Raw genomic sequence first — 21765 nt, 5'->3', positions numbered from 1 at the left:
ATCAGTGCTTCTCAACCCTCGAGGGTCAAGCAGGGGTCTCATATCAGATATCTGGATTATTATTCATTAGTAACAAAACTGCAGTTATAAAAGGTCTTAGTGGGCTGGAGAGATGATGGCTCAGCGGTTAAGAACACTGCCCGCTCTTCTAGAGGTCCTGAGTTCAAATCCCAGCAACCACATGGTGGCTCACAGCCATCTGTAATGGGATCTGATGACCTCTTCTGGTGTGTCTGAAGACAGCTACAGTGTAGTCATATAAGTAAAATAAATAAATCTTAAAAAAAAATAAAATATCTTAGTTAGGCTCTTACTGCTGTGAACAGACACCGTAACCAATGCAACTCTTTTTTTTTTTTTTTTTCTTATTCTTTTTTTCAGAGCTGGGGACCGAACCCAGGGCCTTGCGCTTCCTAGGCAAGCGCTCTACCACTGAGCTAAATCCCCAACCCCAACCCCCCCCCCCCCCCCCCCCGCAATGCAACTCTTTTTTTTTTTTTTTTGGTTCTTTTTTTTCGGAGCTGGGGATCGAACCCAGGGCCTTGCGCTTCCTAGGTAAGCGCTCTACCACTGAGCTAAATCCCCAGCCCCCGCAATGCAACTCTTAAAGGACAACATTTAATTGGGGCTGGCTCACAGGTTCAGAGGTTCAGTCCATTATTATCAAGGTGGGAACAAGGCAGGCATGGTGCAAGAGAAGCTGAGAGTTCTACATCTTCATCTGAAGGCTGCTAGCAGAAGACTGGCTTCCAGGCAGCTAGGATGAGGGTCTTAAAAGCCCACACCCACAGTGACACACCTATCCCAACAGGACCACATCCCCTCCAACAGGGCCACATATTCTAATAGTGCTGCTCCCTGGGTCGAGCATATACAAACCATCACGTGAGTAACAACAAAATAATTTTATGGGGGGGGGGGGTCACCACAACATGAGGAACTGTATTGAAGGCTCACAATATTAGGAAGGTTGAAAACTACTGGCTTAGATTATGTGCCATGATGGAGAAGTCAGTTCTGTTTTAATTTTATAAGGTGGACCTGGTGGCTTAGGTCTGACTCCAGAGGCTTAAAGCTCAAGACCAGCTTGAGCTACAGTGTCAAACAAAGTTAAAAAGGAATAACCTAGGGCTGGAGAGATGGCTCAGCAGTTAAGAGCACCTGACTGCTCTCCCAGAGGTCCTGAGTTCAATTCCCAGCAACCACATGGTGGCTCACAACCATCTGTAAAGAGATCTGATGCCCTCTTCTGGTGTGTCTGAAGACAGCTACAGTGTACTTATATATAATAAATAAATAAATCTAAAAAAAAAAAAGGAATAACCTAGTGTTTGGTTTTGTGTGTCTTGGTGATTCAACCTAAGACCTTGTACATGCTAGGCAAGCTCTTGACTGCTGAGTTGTATCCTCAACTTCTAAATATATAATATGCATGTGTGTGTGTGTGTGTGTGTGTGTGTGTGTGTGTGTGTGTGTTAGTTTTTCCTATTTTTTTTATGTGCTTGAGTATTTTGCCTCTACATGTTGTCTGTGTACTACTTACAGGCCCACAACATTAGATCCCCCAGAAACAGTTGTGGGCTACCATATGAGTGCTGGAAATTGAACCCATGTTCTTTTTTTTTTTTTTTTTTGGTTTTTTTTTTGGAGCTGGGGACCGAACCCAGGGCCTTGCGCTTCCTAGGCAAGCGCTCTACCACTGAGCTAAATCCCCAACCCCTGAACCCATGTTCTTAATCATTCTTAACCACTGAGCCACCTCTCCAACCCTCCCTTCTTATACTTTGAAATAGTCTTGCTATGCTGACCAGGCTGGCCTTGAGTGCACAATGCCCCGACTTCCAGGAAGTAGGAATTACAAATGTAAGCTGCCAACCCAGTTCACAATCTATTTTTGTTGTTGTTGCTGTTGTTGTTGTTGCTAATTTTTGAGATAGAGTCTATATACCTGTCTGTCCATCCTGGAGCTTAGAAGAGGCTTGTAGAGGGCAGAGGTCCTCATGTACATAGATAAGCGCCAGACAAGCCAGGAAAGGTAAACACACAATCTTCTTTCAAATGAAGGAGATAGGGGTTGGGGATTTAGCTTAGTGGTAGAGCGCTTGCCTAGCAAGTGCAAGGCCCTGGGTTCAGTTCTCAGCGAAAAAAAAAAAAAAAAAAGGGAAGGAGATTAGGAGATTTACCTGTTGGATTAGTCAGGGTTCTCTAGAGTCACAGAATTTATGGAATGTCTCTCTATATTGAGGGAGTTTATTTTGATGACTTACAGTTTGTAGCCCAACTAACCCGACAATGGGCAGCTGTGGACGGGAAGTCCAAGAGTCTAGTAGTTTCTCTGTCCCACAAGGCTAGCTGTTTGAGCTGGTCTTCTGAAGAAGTGGGTTCCAACGGCTGTGCTGGCAAGGAAGAGCAAGCAGGGAAGAGTCTTCCTTCTTCCAATCTCTGTATATTGGTCTCCAACAGAAGGTGTGGCCCAGAGTAAAGGTGCGTACCACCATGACTGGATCTGGAGCTTGCTTTTTCCCAGGCTGACCTTAAACTCAGAGATCTCCTTGCCTCAGTCTCCTGGGATTAAAGCTGTGCACTACCTTGCCTGAGCCTAGGCTTTTCATGGCCACTATGCCTCAAGAACTCCATGCCAAGTTCCAGGTCAGAAATTTGTGTCTTCCAGCTTCAAGATCTGGATCACCGGTGAGCCCTCCAATTCTAGTTCATTCCATATGTAGTCAGGTTGATAACACCGACCTGGAGTGGGCAGCCTGGGGCTTGGATCAGTGAGTTCATTTTATTACCATCTTCTGACTTGGTACTTAGCCAGTCACTGGGTGGAATAGCCATTACACAGTCTTCCCTGGAAACGAATACAGTTTACAACCTGGTGATCCTTTGCTATCTGTTGAGCCAGGCTGTGCTTGTATCTCTTAGAATTTATGCTTTACCTATCCCAGACCCTTTCCTCCTAAATTTTGAGCAGTGCCATAAAACCCAGCCTTTTGAGTGATGTCATTTGTGCTTTCCAACAGCATAAGTGACTTCTGTGTTGTCTCAGGGCCAGGCCACTCCTGACACCCACGGGGATTATGCTTACCTCAGTCGTGATCTCTGAACCCTAAATCTTGGGCAATACCCATCTTTGTGAAAGAAGCCAGATGTGCTTTGAAGGGGGTTTTAATAAAAACCTGTCTTAAATTCATCATTTAGTTGGGAGTGAGTTAATTGTTATCAGAACTTTTTTCCTCCGGATTGTGCCGTGCCTCAGCTTGGCTAAAATCACTGACCTGGTGTCAAACCCTCGGAGTTTGAACCAGTGATGGATGCCAAGTCGAACTGAACCAAGTTTCAGTTTTACCTCACCCAGATTGCTTCCCTGCCAACCCTCAATCCTGGAGACCCCCTTCCCACCCACAAGAGGCTGGCCTTGAACACAGATCCTCTATTTCTGCTTCCTGAATGCTGGGATGAAAGGTGTCTAACACTGCTCCCAGGTATTAAGTGGATTTTTGAAAAGGGAATGCATCTCAGTTGGTGTAGTGCTCACCTGAGATGTGCAAGGCCCTGGGGTTGATCTACCACACTAATAAACCACGTGTGGTAGAGCAAGCCTGTGATCCCAGTACCCAAGTAGAGGCTGAAGGGTCAGAAGTTCAAGGCCGGGGTTGGGGATTTAGCTCAGTGGTAGAGCGCTTGCCTAGGAAGCGCAAGGCCCTGGGTTTGGTCCCCAGCTCCGGAAAAAAAAAAAAAAAAAAAAGAAGTTCAAGGCCATCCTTGGTTACTAAGGATTCCAAAGCCAGCCTGAGATACACGAAACACTCTCTCTCTCTCAAAACGATGACGACGACGACAACAACAACAACAACAACAACAACAGCAACAACAGCATCAACAACAACAACAGCACACCCCAAGAACTGGAGAGATGGCTCAGTGGTTAAGAGCATTGACTGCTTTTCCAGAGGTCCTGAGTTCAAATCCCAGCAACCACATGGTGGCTCACAACCATCTGTTATGGAATCAGGTTCCTTCTTCTGGCGTGTCTAAAGAGAGCAACATTGTATTTACATACATAAAATAAATAAATAAATCTTTTTATAAAGGGGGGGAGGCCTGTTCCTGTGTCTTGAACAGTTAGTTATTAGGTATCTGTTAAGTCCTAGAACAGTGGTTCTAACCTTCCTAATGTTACAACCCTTTAATACACTTCCCCCTGTTGTGGTGACCCACAACCAAAAATCCATTTTCGGTGCTACTTCGTAACTGTAATTTTGCTACTGTTATGAATCATAAGGTAACATCTGTGTTTTCCAATTGCCTAAGGCAACTCTGTGAAACAGTTGTTCAAACCCAAAGGGTTGAGACCTACAGGTTGAGAAACACTGTTCTAGAGGCTAAAAGAGCACTGCCTGGTAGCTTTTGGCCACTGTGCTAGATGTCAGGGTTCAGGCCCAACTCCAGAGAAGTTCCTGTGACATCAGAGACCTCATTTACCCATCTCAAAGATGGAAATGATGCTGACCTCCCAGACTGGTGTGGTTCTGTAAAGTCGCAGAAAAACAAGTAAATTGTCAAGTTCACTGTCCCATTGAAGGGTTCCTTCTCAATTCCACCGACATGGAGTGGGAAGCCTGGGGTTTGGCTCAGAGGAGTTAATTTCATTATCGTCTTTTTTTTTTTTTTTCTTTTCCCGGAGCTGGGGACCGAACCCAGGGCCTTGCGCTCGCTAGGCAAGCGCTCTACCACTGAGCTAAATCCCCAACCCTCATTATCCTCTTCTAACTTGGTACTTAGCCAGTCACTGGGTGGTAAGCAATCCCCTTCCGATCCTCAACTGTTCTCTTCAGGGTAAGCAATCCCCTTCCGATCCTCAACTGTTCTCTTCAGGGAACGGAAAGTGATAATCTTTTTATTATAAGTCTGAATCATTCTTATTTACTTATTGGAAATGTCTCATGGTATTGCGCTGAGAATGGCCTTGAATTTCTTTTTTTTTTTAAAGATTTATTTATTCATTTATTATATATAAGTACACTGTAGCTGTCTTCAGATACACCAGAAGAGGGCATCGGATCTCTTTACAGATGGTTGTGAGCCACCATGTGGTTGCTGGGAATTGAACTCAGGACCTCTGGAAGAGCAGTCGGGTGCTCTTAACCGCTGAGCCATCTCTCTAGCCCCGAGAATGGTCTTGAATTTCTGTGCCTCCTGCCTCTACTTCCCAAGCACTGGGGACTGCAGACTTGGGTCATCATATGTACTTCTGGGGATGTGCCTGGGTTTGTCTTAATTGTCCATGTGAGACACCCTACAAGTCACCTTAAGGGAGAAACCACAATTGAGGAAACTGCCTAGATCCAATTGGCCTATGGGCATGTGTGGGAGGGATGTCTCCCATGTGTGGGAGGGATGTGACCATTGTTAACTGATGTGGGATGGTCCAGTCCACTGTGGGCAGTTTCATTCCCTAGGCATGCGGTCCTGGACTACATAATAAAGCTAGTTAAGCATGATCCACAGAAGCAGCACACAGCATTCATAAGGCATAGAGGTCCTGCCTTAGTTTCCCATGAGGATGTTCTGTAATCTATTACATGAAATAAATCCTTTCCTCCCCCAGTTAGCTTTTGGTCAGAGTGTTTGATCACAGCAACAGGTAAAGTAGAAAAGTGTGGAACCCAGGGATTTGTATGAAATTGGCGGGTGCTCTACTAACTGAGCTACTACTATATATCCCCAACTATTCTTTTAAGTTTGAATTTTTTATTGATTTTGATTAATTTATTTTATGTGATATATGTAGATACAAGAGCTTGTGTCTTAGTTTGGGTTTCATAGCATTGAAGGGAAAGCAGGACCAAGGCAGCTCTTATACAGGCAAACATTTAATCGGAGCTGGCTTATGTTTAAGAAGTTCATTATCAAAAAAAAAAAAAAAAAAAAAGGGGGGTTGGGGATTTAGCTCAGCGGTAGAGCACTTGCCTAGCAAGCGCAAGGCCCTGGGTTCGGTCCCCAGCTCCGAAAAAAAAGAAAAAAAAAAAAAGAAAAAAAAAAGAAAGAAAAAAAAAAAAAAAGAAGTTCATTATCATGGTGGCAAGCAGCCATGGTGCTGGAGGAGCTGAGAGTTCTACATCTTGATTCTCAGGCAGCGGAAGGGAACTGTCCTTGGAAGGCAGCCAGGAGGAGGTTCTGATTCCACACTGGACAGGGCTTAGGCACTAGGAGACCTCAAAGCCCACCCCCCACCCCCCACAGTAACATACATCCTCCAACAAGGCCATGCCTCTTAATAGTGCCATTGCCCAAGGGCCAAGCATTCAAATACATGATTTTATGGGGACCAAACCTATTCAAACCATCACATTCCACTCCATAGTCCCCATAGACTTATAGCCATAACATAATCCACAATGTATTTAGTCCAACTTCAAAAGGCCCCACAGCCTATCATAGTCTGGACAATAGTTAAAAATCCAAAGTTTGGGGGGCTGGAGAGATGGCTCAGCGGTTAAGAGCACCGACTGCTCTTCCAGAGGTCATGAGTTCAATTCCCAGCAACCACATGGTGGCTCACAACCATCTGTAATGGGATCTGATGCCCTCTTCTGGTGTATCTGAAGACAGCTACAGCATACTTGTATATGATAAATAAATAAATCTTTAAAAAAATAAAATCCAAAGTTTGGGCTGGAGAGATGGCTCAGAGGTTAAAATTATTGGCTACCCTTCCAGAGGTTCTGAGTTCAATTCCCAGCAACCACATGGGGGCTCACAACCATCTGTAATGGGATCTGATGCCCTCTTCTGGTGTGTCTGAAGACAGCGACAGTGTACTTATATACATAAAGTAAATAAATGTTTAAAAAAGTCCAACATTCGGGGTTGGAGATTTAGCTCAGTGGTAGAGCACTTGCCTAGAAAACGCAAGGCCCTGGGTTCGGTCCCCAGCTCCGGGGGGAAAAAATTAAAAAAAAAAAAAAAGGTCCAACATTCAAAGTCTCTTCTGAGATCTTCATGCAATCAGTTAACTGTAATCCTCTATAAAATCAAAATAAAAAAGCAGATCACATACTTCCAACATATCATGGCACATAACATGACTGGGTTTTTAAAGAAACCAAAATTCTTCTACATTTCTCTCTTTTAGTTCAAAAATGACTTTTTCTCTATAATCAATAAACTATATACAATAAGAACAATTATGAGAACTAGCAGGGAAGAATTATATTTATAATGTTTAGTCCATCTGTCTTTGGCAACCTTGGGGAAAATATCTCACTATCTATTCTATCTTAGTCCGAAGTTCTGTACCTAAATCACTTTATCATAACTTACATTTATCAACTTAAAAACAACTTTTTAGGGCTGGAGAGATGGCTCAGTGGTTAAGAGCACCAACTGCTCTTCCAGAGGTCCTGAGTTCAAATCCCAGCAACCACATGGTGGCTTACAACCATCTGTAATAAGATCTGATGCCCTCTTCTGGTATGTCTGAAGATAGCTACAATGTATATAATAAATAAATAAACCTTTAAAAAAAATTAAAACAACAACAACAACAACAAAACAAACAAAAAAACCCAACTTTTTAGACCCTGCAACATTTTTTAAGTCCTAAACAACTTAAGCTTTTACGTCTTTAATCTTTTTTTTTTTTTTTTTTTTTTGGTTCTTTTTTTCGGAGCTGGGGACCGAACCCAGGGCCTTGCGCTTCCTAGGTAAGCGCTCTACCACTGAGCTAAATCCCCAGCCCCTACGTCTTTAATCTTTAATAAGGAAAAGTGTAAGACTATCAACTATCTAGTCTTCTCCCTCATCAGAGACCTAAGAAGGGTAAATATTACCTGAGTATGTAGGAAGTGTAGAGCAAGTAGCTTCCAAAATTGTAGAAATGAGAGAGACTGTTGTTGGCTGCCCAAGGTTCCTCTCTTTCAGTGGGGCATCCAGTGTTCAGCTGACAGGCCCAGAATATCTAAGAAATATATTCATTATATTGTCACAAATATAACCCTAAATTTCTATCAATAAACATTAATCTAAGCCAATGTGAAATATTTGAGACTTGTTATTACTTGCTTAGTTTAAAGATATAATGGGGACTGGAGAGATGGCTCAGTGGTTAAGAGCACTGACTGCTCTTCCTAGAGGTCCTGAGTTCAATTCCCAGCAAACACATGGTGGCTCACAACCATATGTAAAGGGATCTGAGGCCCTTTTCTGGTGTGTCTGAGGACAGCGACAGTGTACTTATACAAAATAAAAATAAATAAGTAAGTAAATAAATAAATAAAAGAAGATATTATAAGCCACCTTTCTTTTTTCTTTCTTAGGGAGATATAATAATCTACCCTTTTTTCCCTTATATATCTCTACTGCTCTTGAAGGCAAAGGATCATAAATGCCAGTGGCTATTTTGTTATCAATATTTTGTCGTGGTTTTTCTGCCTGCTTCTTATCTCCTGGCTGACCAGGGGGAAAAGGTTCATATTTACTGCTATGGGCCGCAAGCTGGCAGGCCCTTCATTTTGTTTCCCAACACCAAGAGATTACCTTGTATGTCTCTCCTGGACCTGCATTCATCAGTCCAATGGTACCCTTTACCTCTGCAAAGCCCCGGAAGACTTGGCTTTCTTTCCAAAGAGAACTCATTGCTGTCAGAAATGGCTTGTCCCCCTTCTCTGGTGGAAAGAACCATATCTCTCACAGTAAAATCATCAGACATTTAGAGATCTGACTTGGTCACAGCATCTTTATGAGTGGCCTAATACCCTGTGGTTAAAGCAGCAAGGATTTTGATACCTGAGACCTCTAGCTACAGCTTGTCCTATGATATTGGCATGATGCTTGTGAGAGCCAATATCATGTCTCCCTTATTCACTTATCCATTGGTGCTGCTTATGCCTTTAACAGACTAATAGGTCTAATAACTCTTACATTTAGTATTCACAGTCTTTTTTTTTTTAAAGATTTATTTATTTATTATATATAAGTACACTGTAGCTGTCTTCAGATACACCAGAAGAGGGCATTGGATCTCTTTACAGATGGTTGTGAGCCACCATGTGGTTGCTGGGAATTGAACTCATGACCTCTGGAAGAGCAGTCGGGTGCTCTTAACCGCTGAGCCATCTCTCCAGCCCCTAGTATTCACAGTCTTAAACATTAGAGTCTCTATCAGCATCTGTCTGGCATCAGAGTTTGATATAGCTCTTTTTTTACAGCTGAAACCAAGCTTTACAAGAAATCCGTGAAAGCTTCCTTAGAGCCTTGTACAATCTTAGGGAATGAGGCTCCTCAACCTTATCCCAAACTATTTTTTTTTAAGATTTATTCATTTATTATATATAAGTACACTGTAGCTGTCTTCAGACACACCAGAAGAGGGCATCGGATCTCTTTACAGATGGTTGTGAGCCACCATGTGGTTGCTGGGGACTGAACTCAGGAAGAGCAGTCAGTGCCCTTAACCACTGAGCCATCTCTCCAGCCCTCAATCTTTTTTGAAATACAAAAAAAGGAGGAGGAAGAGGGAGCTGGAGAGATGGCTCAGTGGTTAAGAGCACCCAACTGCTCTTCCAGAGGTCCTGAGTTCAATTCCCAGCAACCACATGGTGGCTCACAACCATCTGTAAAGAGATCCGATGCCCTCTTCTGGTGTATCTGAAGACAGATACAGTGTACTTATATATAATAAATAAATCTTTAAAAAAAAAAGGAGGAGGAAGAGAAGGAAGAAGAAAAGGAGGAAGAGGAAGAGGAAGAGGAAGAGGAGGAGAATAGAGAAGAGCAGGGAGAAGAGGAGAATGGAGAAGAGGAGGAGGAGGAAGAAATAGAAATTCCCCTCTGAGAGCAGAGTGGGAAAGAACCCAGAGCCAGCAGCAGCAAATTAACTTTTTGGTGGTACCCTGAGGCAGAATATTCCTTCCTTCTTCCCTTGCCACTTCTTCTATGGCATTGGAAATCATGTGTCTCATTTTACCTAGCTCTAGGTTAGGTGTCACTTATAACTGGACTTTTTGGCTTTTTTATTGGGTTCATTTATCTAACACCCTTCTCCACCCCTACTCCACCCTAGTCCCTTCTGTATCATCATATCTCCAAACAGCTATCATCAATCCAGCAATCCAGCAAAAGCCTCAAATGCAACAGCCTGGACCAGCAGTGGCAGGGAGAAACAGTGGAGGGAGTAGCAGCTGTCACCAGCCCGCTTGGTCCTCCTGCATTTATACTCTCTCTTTTTTTTTTTTTTTTTTTTTTTTGGTTCTTTTTTTCGGAGCTGGGGACCGAACCCAGGGCCTTGCGGTTCCTAGGCAAGCGCTCTACCACTGAGCTAAATCCCCAACCCCGCATTTATACTCTCTTAAGTGCCCCCAAAATTCCAAACATAAACTAGCTACAGCTTGCAAAAATCACACCCCTTCTAGAGCATGAGACAAATCATAGTGGCTGTGGACAGTCCGAAGCAACCCCATATCCCCTGCCTGGGATTGAAACAAAAACATAATCGCATAACATAACTGGGTTTTTCAAGATTCTCATTACTTGCATGTGTAGGTTTCACGTGCCATGGCAGGAGTGTGAAAGTTGCAGGACAGTTTTGTGACGTCAGTTCTCTCCTTCTACCTGTACATGGGTTCTGAGGATTGAACTCAGATCATCGGCCTCGCATGTCTCCCCTGCGTAGGTTAGAGAGGGGTGTTGGGAGTAACAGAAGGGAGAGAATAGGCCATTTTTCTACCAAAGGCATATGTGTTCTTCTTTGCTCATGTATTCCTGTTAGAGAAACTGACTGAATCAAGGAAGGCCAGCATCTGCCTGGGATGTGGATTGTGGTGGTCCTCAGCCTTGAGTTCAGCTACTAAGGATTCAATGTAACCCTGGAAGGGGGCGTGTCCTACAGTCTGAACTGATGCTCTTGTCTCGGATGCATCTGTAAGCCACGGTAAGATCTCTTCTCTTCTCTTCTCTTCTCTTCTCTTCTCTTCTCTTCTCTTCTCTTCTCTTCTCTTTCCCTTCCCTACTCCTCTCCTCTCCCTCCTCTCCATCCTCTTCCTCCTCTTCCTCTTCTTCCTTCTCCTCCTCCTCCTTCTTCTTCCTCTCTCTCTCTCTCTCTCTCTCTCTCTCTCTCTCTCTCTCTCTCTCTCTCTCTCTCCCCTGCATCTCTGCTGTCCTCTCTTTTTAGCTAACCTGTTTAATACCTTTTTTGGAAGGTGAGCGTTGCTTGGATGTTGTATTCTAGGCTTGTATTAATCATAAAAGTAACAACTTACACACTTCACTACTTCACTGAATTTTCACAGTAACCCGTGACACTGAAGTACCTATTTTTTTTTTTTCCCGGAGCTGGGGACCGAACTCAGGGCCTTGCGCATGCTAGGCAAGCGCTCTACCACTGAGCTAAATCCCCAACCCCCTGAAGTACCTATTTTACACAAGGGGAAAGAAAACAGACTGAAATCATTTAAATTAGTAACTAGTAAGTTGAATTAAAACCACACCTGCCTGTATTCACAGCTCAGGACTCTATTTTCAAATTTTATTTAGCATTTATTAGTTTATCTATATGAAAATTTTCCCCCCGCACATGTGTTCTTGCAAGTGTGTGTCTGGCGTCCTCGGGAGGAAGGCAAGGGCATCAGACTGTAACAGCTGATTTAAGCCACTACGCTGATTAGTATAACTTCTATGTTAACATTGTTACAAAACAAATGCCCTAGAATCTGTACAGTTTATCCTTTTACTTATGTAAACGAGTGTTCTATCTGCATGTACACCTGCATACTAGAAGAGGGCATCAGTTTAGTTGATTGTGAGCCACCATAAGGTTGCTGGGATTTGAACTCAGGACCTCTGGAAGAGCTGTCAGTGCTCTTAACTACTGCACCATCTCTCCAGCCTCAGCTTATTTTGAAATTTTTGCTTATTTTTTTTATATGGGTGTTTTGCCTGCCTGCCTGCATAACCTGGTGCCTGTAGATGCCAGATGTCTCCCTGGAACTGGAGTTACAGCCAGTTTTTTTTTTCCCCCCTTCGGAGCTGGGGATCGAACCTAGATGCCTTGCGCTTGCTAGCCAAGCGCTCTACCACTGAGCTAAATCCCCAACCCCAGCCAGTTTTGAAATACAGCGTACATGCTGGGAACTTTGCAAACCAAGGTCCACTTAAAGTACGGCTATGACTCTGTTCTTGAAGTGATGGACTCAAGAACATACCAGTCTACCTGGTTTTCAAAAGCATCCGACAAACTAAGACCTGGTCTTTTGCCCGAGATGACTGTAGTTCCGAGGACGATCCACTAGAGGAGGCAGCGCCAAGACAACCGTGCCTCTCTTTCCCACTCTCACCTCGTTTGTCAGCCTAGGAGAAAAATCCCGCCTCCTGACCCATAAGGCCACGGGGCCGGAAGTCCCACTCTCTCTTCCTGTTCTCCACCATGGCGGTGAGTAGAGCAAGAGTTGCTTTTGCCTCTCTTTCATCCATCTCCATCCGCGGCCGGCGGAGCCCACGAGGGCTGTTTCGCCGGTGGCTGGAGGAGGACGGAGCCCGCGATGCTGGTGGCATTAAGACCGGCAGGGCTGTGCGGGCGCAGGGCTCGCCCGTCACGTCGCCGCCCATCGTAGGAATGGGGCTCAGGTCAGCGGCCCCGAGGGCCCAGACGCGGGGTCTGGGGGCTTCCGGGAGTGCGAGCGGAATGTGCCGAGCTCTCTGTCGGGTCCCAGCCCAGGGGACTTGAAGCTTGTTTGGTGCTGGGGAGCATCTGCGGGTCCCTACTCAGGACTGGTGCTCGCTTGCAGACAGCTTGGGAAGGAGGAGGGCAGGTCGCATAGGCCGGTGTTTCCTGTAGTTTGTCATTTTAAGGTTACATTGTATTCTCTCCTGTCTGATTGGCTTTCTATAAGCTCTTGTGTCTATTACCCAGAAACATCGACCGCCATAGCATTAAGGCTTACTCAGTGCTCCTCCGCCCCAAACACTGAGACCTTTTTAGTCCTTAGTCCATAGGATTCGGGACCGTAGAGATCAGACTGGAGAAGACATTGGCTTCTCGACTTTGACGGCTGCGTTTACTCTTTTCTGCAGCAAGATCAGGGTGAAAAGGAGAACCCCATGCGGGAACTTCGTATCCGCAAGCTCTGCCTCAATATCTGCGTGGGGGAGAGTGGAGACAGACTGACCCGAGCAGCCAAGGTGTTGGAGCAGCTCACAGGCCAGACCCCTGTGTTTTCCAAAGGTGAGTGGTGATGGGCTAGCCAGAGAGGCGTGGATGGAAGGCCTCAGTCCATCTAACCGGAACACGAGTGCGAATAGGGAGCTAGAGTAGACGTGTAGTATTCCGCCTGGTTGACAGGTAAGAACAGGGTTAATACATTACACTGCTGGGGTGAGAGACTATCTTATTCTTAATATTCATGTTCGTATCTGAGTACTCTGTTTGCTTGACAGAAGAGGGCGTGAGATGTTGTTATAGATGGTTGTGAACCACCATGTGGGTGCTGCTGGGATTTGAACTCAGGACCTCTTTAAACCACTGAGCCACCTCTCCAGCCCCCTATCAGTGCTTCTTAACTTTAGGCTCCACATCAGCTTCCTTAAAATGAATTCTGATTCCCTTGTGTGGCCACATGGGAGGTGTTAATGTGCTTGAAACATGGGGTCTGTTGGGAGTGTGGTTATAGGTGGTCTGTTGTTGGGATTGGATACCCTTTCTTAGTACCAGCGGTGAGCCTGGGCTAGTTAGCCTCAGGACATCTGGACAGTCGGCCTTTTGAAAATACTAGCTTTTACCAATGTCAACCTCCCAGTTTGTCCCTTCCACACCCCATTCTGGATTTTGAATGCAGGTTCCTGTATGATAGAGCATAATGTTAAGCTAGGCCTGGTAGCCTATGATTGTAACTCCTGTACCCGGACTGAAACAGGAAGATTGCTCCCAGGTCAAGCCAGCCTGGGCTACATTTGACATTCTCAAGGAGTATTAACGGTGCTAACCTGTGTTTCTGACTTGCCTAATGTCATGAACTCTGGGGATTGTAATGTTCTTAGCTGAAGTGCAGCTGGGGACATTAGAGATGGAAAGCTCTGTTCTGTGTTGGTGGGTGAGGTTGATTAACACGTTAGATGCCGGGCAGTGGGAGTAAAATGTTACCTACCTCTCTGTTCCCTTCTTGCAGCTAGATACACCGTCAGGTCCTTTGGCATCCGGAGAAATGAGAAAATCGCTGTTCACTGCACTGTCCGTGGAGCCAAGGCAGAGGAGATTCTGGAGAAAGGCCTGAAGGTGAGGTGGGCTGGCCTGGAAGTGGGGAACATTTGATGGATGATGAGAGATGATTTGGTTTAAGGGAAGGGTAGCCTGTTCTCCTGGCTGGGATGCACAGAGTTTTGGTTTTGCTCTGGACCTTCTGGGTGTTGGTCTGAGCTCATACTATGCTCTTTAAACACAAGGAATAACCTGGTTGCTCTTTATGTCTCCTCAGGTGCGAGAGTACGAATTACGGAAGAATAACTTCTCAGATACCGGCAACTTTGGCTTTGGGATTCAGGAACACATTGACCTAGGCATCAAATATGACCCAAGCATTGGCATCTATGGCCTGGATTTCTATGTGGTATGTGGAATGTGGACTTCTTGATCCCAAGCTGCCTGTGGGGAGAGGGCCTGCTGCTCCTCTGTCTGTTGTCCGCACATGCTGTCTTACTGTTGGGATGTAGTGCTGGGTTGAAGTCTGTGTTTTGTCTGCCTGTGTGTCCCCCTTGAGAGAAGGGCCTTGTTCTAGCAAGTGTACAGGTTCAACCACACAGGGTTGACAGGTCTCTGCTGTGCAAAGCTCTCTGGGAGAAACCTGTGCTGCCTTTGTCCCTGGCATTGGCTACCCTGTCTCCACTCATCCCTAGTCTCTGGCACACGTGAGTTCTGTGGGGAAGACATGGAAACAGACTGTGCTCAAGTGGGGTTTTCTTGTGGAAATGACTCTGTTACCACAGTGCTTCTGTGAGAGCAAAGAGCCAGACGTAAAAGTGAGACCTGAGGGGGAGGTCGGTTAGGGCGGCAGAGCTCTGGGCAGCTTCTGAACCAAGGGGGTGAGTGTGCCTTTGTGCCTTTGGGTGCTTTACATTTCTTCACATTACACATGTTGAAGGTTTTTGTTGTGAGGCAGGGTCTTTGGTTTACAGCCCAGGCTGGCCTTGAACTCCCTGCATGTTAGTAGTATTACATGTGTGTCTGGTGCCTAGAGGCCAGAACAGGTCAAGGGAATCAGTTCCCTCTTGAGACTGACGTTACAAGGTTGGAGACCAGTTGGGGAAGGAGCCTGCAGGGCATGTGTGTTCAGAGCTTGGTGTGTTGTCCGGGTAGCTAACGACACTTCTGTCCAACAGAGGTACTGGTCTTGCTTCAGAATCTGTTAAGTTTCTAGATGACTTGAAGATCGGTCTCTAATGTGTGAGTCTTGTCTGTCCACTGGTGACCCGGCCCTAGGCTGGCTAGATGACTGTTGGTTATTCTGGCACAGGTGCTGGGTAGGCCAGGTTTCAGCATCGCAGACAAGAAGCGCAGAACAGGCTGCATTGGGGCCAAACACAGAATCAGCAAAGAGGAGGCCATGCGCTGGTTCCAGCAGAAGGTAAAGCTGATTTCCCCCAGTGAACTGGTGGTGTGTGGTGCTGGTGGCTGGTGTTGGGTGGGAGCTCTGAACACAGTGCTGTTGGGTGGGTAGCTTGTGGAAAGATTGGATACTGGGGTGACTTCGTTAAACGGCTCCCAGGGTTGGTGGTGGAAAGGTCTTGAGTGTAGGTGTCTGGAGTCAGAATTGTCAAACTAGTTTTTGCTGCAGTTCTTGCTGTGGACGCTCGTTCTGAAAACAAAATTTCTTCTCTTTCAGTATGATGGCATCATCCTTCCTGGCAAATAAACTTTATCCAAAGGCCAATAAAGTTTTCTCAGAAATGCATGTGTTACAGTTGTGTGTTTGTGAAGTAGTGTGGCCACACTCAGATCCTGGGACCTCAAGCATTTAAAGCCTCAATGGGAATTACTGGCAGCTGCAGCCTGCCTCCTGGACACCGTGTTTCACCGCAGCTGAGCTGAGCATTGTGTTCAAGTGCCCTGCAGATGGGCTGTGGTGCCGAGGCCCAGCTTAAGTGGGTTTTGAGCAACACAGGATTGATTAGGGTTTGGTTGTAATTAAGGGCTGGATCAGTGCCCCCAGGAGTCCCTGGTTTGTGACTTGGTGTGTGGGTGTGTGGCAAAGGGATCATAGCTTCTGGTGTGGTGCTAAAGACTAAATTTTGACTTTGCTATTCATAGTTGAGTTGCATTTAAAATGAGATGATTGGGCTACCTGGTTAGGAAGGCAAATGTCTGATTAGTGATAGTCCTCCATTGATAGCTGTTACCTGGAGCAAATCTGTCTCACGGAAACATCATTAGACCACTAGTAGGTGTGTAAGTACTCAAATTTTGTACAAAGAATCTTGGCTTGTTTTGTGTGAAGATAGCTGTAAATAGTGATCAAAAGTCATTATTTTGTGGACTGGGTAGGTGACACAGGCAAGCTTGCTGTGTGAGCCATTCTCCAGTCAGGTGCTGGGCTCTAGTCAGCCGCCTAATGGCCTGGTGGTCCTGGTTTAAGGTTCTGTTGGACAAGGAGCCTTCACAAAACCATTTAACCCATTTCCTTCCAATCGTGCCTTAGACAGCTGTTTTCCCCACAGTCTCTGTCTCTTGCTGTCCTAGAACTCCTTGGTCACCAGGACACAGAATCCTAACCCTCTGCCTCCTTAGGCTTTTTTGCTCAGGGGTTAAAGGCACACAGGGCCATGCCAACTTTTAAATTTTCTTTTAATTCAACTTTGTGTGGGTGGGTTTTTGCATGTGGGCCTGTACTTGGCTACCAGTGGAGGCCAGAATAATGCAGGTGGCATGTGACACACCTACCCATAAGTGGGGTTGTGCCATGTCTGCTACATGGACATTGGGAATCAAACCTGTCTTCAAGAACAGCTGGTGCTCATTACTACCGAGCCACCCCTCCTGCCTTCTGTTTGCTTACTGAGACCTCAGTAAGTGAGCTGAAGGAGTAAAATTTAAGTACCTGTAATTAAAAAGCACAAAATTTATAGTCAAGCAGAAAATGGAAAGAAACAGAAAGAGGTAGGCCTAAACATGCCCGGACAAGCCTGAAATAAGGCTGCCAAGTCATCAGTGACGATAGCTGACCATAAAGGTAAACAGTCTCCACAAGGCCGAGGATCATCTGGAATCGCCCACTCTCCCCTTCCTCCCAACCCCTCTGAGGTTAACTTGACCGCCAGCTAACCAAAATAAACCGCCGTACCACATCGCTGGAATGTTAAATCACACGTGCTACTTGCTGATGTAGTCGCGCACCAAAATTAGCCTGCCACTGCTTGAATCAGCCAATTACGTGTAGCCACGCCAAACTCCCTAAACTTTTCCTGTATAAACCCCTGATTTCTGAGCTTCGGGGTCGACTCCTCTGTCTCCTGCGTGAGACAGGTGTTGGCCCGGATCTCCATCATTAAACTGCCTCTTGCTTTCGAGTCAAGTGGGTCTCTCCTGTTTCCTGGGGCGCGCTATCCTGAGACTCGAGGGAGGGTCTTTCATTTTGGGGCTCGTCCGTGATCTTTGCGCGACCCCTGGGGACCCGGAGACCCCTTGGAGGTACGTTGGTGTGAATCCTGAATGTTAGTGTGCGGCACCGCAGTGTGCATGTGTGTTTTGGTTTTGGTTTGAAACAAAGGGAGTGAACGTGGAATCCCACTCAGTGCAGCCGCCTCAGCAGTCTGTGAGGACCCTCTGGCCGCAGAAGGGGGGACGCCCGGGGCCCGCAAGCTGCAGCCCTGGAAGACGTTCCACGGGTGGAGAACAGTCGGGAGGACCGGACTGTGGGCAGTCGGGAGGACCAGACTGGTTTTTCGGAGCAAAGGAGACGAGTGCTCCTTTTACCTAGGCGGGAGTGAACGAGGAATCCCACTCCATCAGAGGTCGCGTTCAGCTGCCTATTTAAGTCTAGGCGAGGACGAGTGTGCTTGGACGTGTTAGTGTCTGTTGTCTGTATTCTGTTTCTGTGTTTGGTGTTCTTTTTCTTTGCCATGGGGCAGACTGTGACAACCCCTTTGTCTTTGACGGTGGACCATTGGACAGACATTAGGGCAAGAGGACGGGATTTGTCTTCTAAAAAAGGTCCTTGGCAGACTCCCCCCCCCCCCCCCCCCCCCCCCCGGAGCTGGGGACCGAACCCAGGGCCCTAGGCAAGCGCTTTACCACTGAGCTAAATCCCCAAACCCCCTTGGCAGACTTTCTGTGCTTCCGAATGGCCTACTTTCGGAGTAGGTTGACCGACCATAGGAACTTTTGATTTGCCTACCATTAGGGCCGTAAAGGCCATTGTTTTTCAAGAAGGACAGGGATCACACCCGGACCAACAACCGTATATCACAAGATACTTGAAGAAATTTTTCCTCGATTCAGGATACCAAAGGTAATTGGGTCAGACAACGGATCTGCCTTCGTCACCCAGGTAAGTCAGGGACTGGCCATCAACTGGGGATAAATTGGAAATTACATTGTGCTTATCGACCCCAGAGTTCAGGACAGGTAGAAAGGATGAATAGAACTCTAAAAGAGACCTTAACTAAATTGACCTTGGAGACCGGTGGGAACGATTGGACAGCCTTACTCCCATACACCCTTTTCCGGGTTCGAAATACTCCTAGGACTTTAGGCTTAACACCCTTTGAGCTAATGTTTGGGGCGCCGCCGCCCATCTATATGACTATAGAAAGTAAAACTTGTCCTGATGTTACTCCTTCCAATATTCCCCCTTCTCGCCTCCTAGCTCGATTAAAGGCACTTGAGGTCGTGAGAAAAGAAATCTGGGGGTTGGGGATTTAGCTCAGTGGTAGAGCGCTTGCCTAGGAAGCGCAAGGCCCTGGGTTCGGTCCCCAACTCCGAAAAAAAGAACCAAAAAAAAAAAAAAAAAAGAAATCTGGGAGCAGTTAAAAGAGACCTACATCACTGGTGACCTGCTGGTACCGAATCAGTCTGAGGTGGGAGACAGGGTCCTGGTGAGAAGACACGGAGCAGGGAACCTTGAGCCACGGTGGAAAGGACCTTACCTGGTGTTGCTGACTACCCCCACTGCTGTAAAGGTAGAAGGGGATCCATGTGTCACATGTCAAGAAGGCTCCCCCAGGGATTGGGCAAGATGAATGGACATTAAAAAAGACTGATAGGGGTTGGGGATTTAGCTCAGTGGTAGAACATTTGCCTAGCAAGCGCAAGGCCCTGGGTTCGGTCCCCAGCTCCGGAAAAAAAGAAAAAAAAAAAAAAAAAAAGAAAGAAAAAGAAAAAAGACTGATGATAATCCTCTGTGTCGTAAGGGTGACCCCGACCAGAGACTTCAACTCACATCTCACACTTCAACAAACCCAAGAAATGCTCAATAAAAGAAAAGGAAGAGGGGGAGGTTTTTGTGGCCTTTAACTGTGCTTGATTTCAGAAAAGAAGAAGGATGCTCTCTCCATGGATGTTTTTGTGCCTTACAGCTGAAAGTGCCTCCCCATACCAAGTCTTTAATTTTACCTGGATTATTACTAACCAAGCAGGAGACATTGCAAATTCCTCCTCCACGGTTTCTGCTACAACACCTTGGCATAATTTGGAAGTAGATCTCTGTTGGCTGGCCCTGGGGGCTGACACTGCATAGGGCACCCCCGGTCACTATTTGCCCCAACCTAAACCTGTTAATACTCAACAGAGATATAGCACTGTCCCAGGGTGCTATAATGCCACAGCTAGAACTTACTTGATTATGGCACCCATATACGTTTGCCCAGGTCTCATAGAGACTGCTCCCTTACCACAAAATGTGGCCATGCTGTCGATTATTTCTGCAGCTCTTGGGGGTGCGAAACTACTGGAGACACCTATTGGAACCCCTCTTCCTCCTGGGACTTCATTACAGTTAAAAGGAAAACCCCCCCAAAACAACAACTTAATTCAGGACCTACACCCCTTAACCGGAACTGCGTTAATAATTGGTGCAATCCCTTAGTCATATCATTCACAAAAGCAGGAAAAGAACAATACTGGGAAAGCTGCGGATATGAGTGGGGCCTCCGCTTATATATAAAAGGAAAAAACCCTGGACTAATCTTTAAAATAAGATTACTTAAGTCTATCCCAAACCAGCAAAACAACATTGCTGTTGGTCCTAATTCAGAGCTGCACCAGAACAATAACCAAGCCCAGAGGGAGGGTCTTTCAGAGCAAAGTTTGTTTCTGAGACAGGGTTAACTTTTCCTGTCTCCCAAGCCAGGGTCTCCTGTCAGCTAGAGTGGCTTAGAACTAGCTGGGTGCTGGAATCCTGTGCCACCACACCCAGTTTACACAGTGCCAGGCAAGTCAGCCAGAGGAGGGCGACCTCACAGCTACTCTGAATTAGGTAATTGTGACTTGAGTAAACATGCTCAAAACAGCTAAGCTAGCTTGGTGATTAACTGATGTGGGAGCCTGATTTGTAGAGAAGGCACACAGTAAAAAAGTATTCCATAAGCTAGGATGTGTAAGGTCCCTCCCTCTACCCGTGGTTCAATTCATAACTGGGAAAATTGCAGTTACAGAGCTTGTTAGCAATGAAAATAAGGTTGGGAGTCAGCACATGAGCAGGCTGAAGTGTTAGGAAGCCTGACAACCACTGAATGTAGCCTTGGTGGGCCAGAAACTCATTTTTATACATTAGTCCCCCATTTGAACTAGAGACCCAAGTTTTGGGGGGTTTTGTTTTTCTGTAGACCAAGTTGACCTTGAACTCAGGGCCGCCTGCCTCTGCCTTCCTACATGGGTACCGTTGTATTGTCTGCAACTGGGAGGGCTTTACATTTGTGATTTTTTTTTTAAATCATGCTTCTGCAGAAAATGGATGTTTAGCAACCATCTGACAAGTGCTGGGAATTGAACCTGAGTCCTCTGGCAGAGCAAGTTCTTAACTGCTGAGCCATCCAAATTTATGCTGATGTTATTAACATACTAAAACTGGGCTTCTGGCTTAGTGGAAGCAGTGTTGGCGGTTGAAAGAGGTGAAACTAGAAAGTAGGATTCAGTCCTGCCTCTCAGCTGTCAGTGTGATACTGAGTTCATGGCTATCCAGGGGAGTAGAGCAATTGGAGATTTCCCTAACCAGTGTGCAGCAGCCAGTGCCTGGACAGACAGGACCTCCTGGTAGTTGACTGTCAGGTCCCCTCAGGCCATCATGCAGACTTGCAGGCTGATGTTTCTGCTCTGCCCATGTCCTGATGCCCCAGCAGTGTGGAACAGCCGGTGTCTTAAGTACACTTGGCTAATAAACCAAGTTTTGTGACTTTGTTGTGTGGTGATTTTCTCCAGCTTGGTCATGAAAATTTGACAGTTGGGGACAGTCAGTCTTTTGGAAAAGGGATCTGTCGCAGCAGCAGACTTAGAAATGCCAGGCTCCTCCCTTGCTGAGGGTTACAGGCCTGGAGGGTATCCTCAAAGCCGAGACTCCAGCTCCGGTCCTGCACTTGCTTAGGCCAATGGTTCAATGATTGCAGCTGGGCTGCATCCCCAGCTCTAGGGATGCTTATTATCAGCAACTTGCTGGATGCCCAAGGTCATGGATGCCATCAAGGACCATCCCATGGCTGCTACGGCTGCATTGTTAAGGGATCAGATGGTGTGACGGGAAACTGTGGAACCAGGGAGGTCACTGTTGTGTGCCATTGGTGTTTATG

At 46.2% G+C, this 21765-nt stretch overlaps 1 protein-coding gene and 1 long non-coding RNA gene across 5 annotated transcripts; one reads left to right on the top strand and one right to left on the bottom strand.

Annotated features, from left to right (window-relative positions):
- Positions 1–2234: 2234 nt before the first annotated feature.
- Positions 2235–12352, bottom strand: LOC134487012 (uncharacterized). Of its 2 annotated transcripts, none has more exons than XR_015621238.1 (3): positions 12204–12352; positions 7836–7963; positions 2235–2851 (listed from the first exon to the last, which is right to left on the bottom strand). It is a non-coding gene; the product is annotated as an uncharacterized LOC134487012 (long non-coding RNA). The 2 variants fall into 2 exon arrangements; XR_015621239.1 differs by having other exon boundaries at positions 12244–12333.
- A 52-nt stretch (positions 12353–12404) lies between these two features.
- Positions 12405–15937, top strand: Rpl11 (ribosomal protein L11). Of its 3 annotated transcripts, none has more exons than XM_087550098.1 (6): positions 12405–12430; positions 13072–13222; positions 14163–14269; positions 14469–14600; positions 15504–15614; positions 15873–15937. In XM_087550098.1, exons 1-6 carry the CDS (start codon positions 12425–12427, stop codon positions 15900–15902), a joined length of 537 nt encoding a protein of 178 aa, XP_087406224.1. In that variant the 5' UTR covers positions 12405–12424; the 3' UTR covers positions 15903–15937.
- Positions 15938–21765: the final 5828 nt, after the last annotated feature.

Source organism: Rattus norvegicus, chromosome 5, assembly GCF_021556685.1.
Source record: "Rattus norvegicus strain SHRSP/BbbUtx chromosome 5, alternate assembly SHRSP_T2T, whole genome shotgun sequence".
NCBI classification, from domain to species: domain Eukaryota; kingdom Metazoa; phylum Chordata; class Mammalia; order Rodentia; family Muridae; genus Rattus; species Rattus norvegicus.
The sequence above is the reverse complement of the archived record's forward strand: the minus strand, read 5'-3'. Positions and strand labels throughout refer to the sequence as shown.

Bases quoted from the DNA above. Each gene is read 5' to 3' on its own strand.
- Rpl11 (XM_087550098.1), top strand. The intron at 13,223-14,162 runs GTGAGTGGTGAT...CCCTTCTTGCAG, and splicing joins GACCCCTGTGTTTTCCAAAG to CTAGATACACCGTCAGGTCC. The intron at 15,615-15,872 runs GTAAAGCTGATT...CTTCTCTTTCAG, and splicing joins TGCGCTGGTTCCAGCAGAAG to TATGATGGCATCATCCTTCC.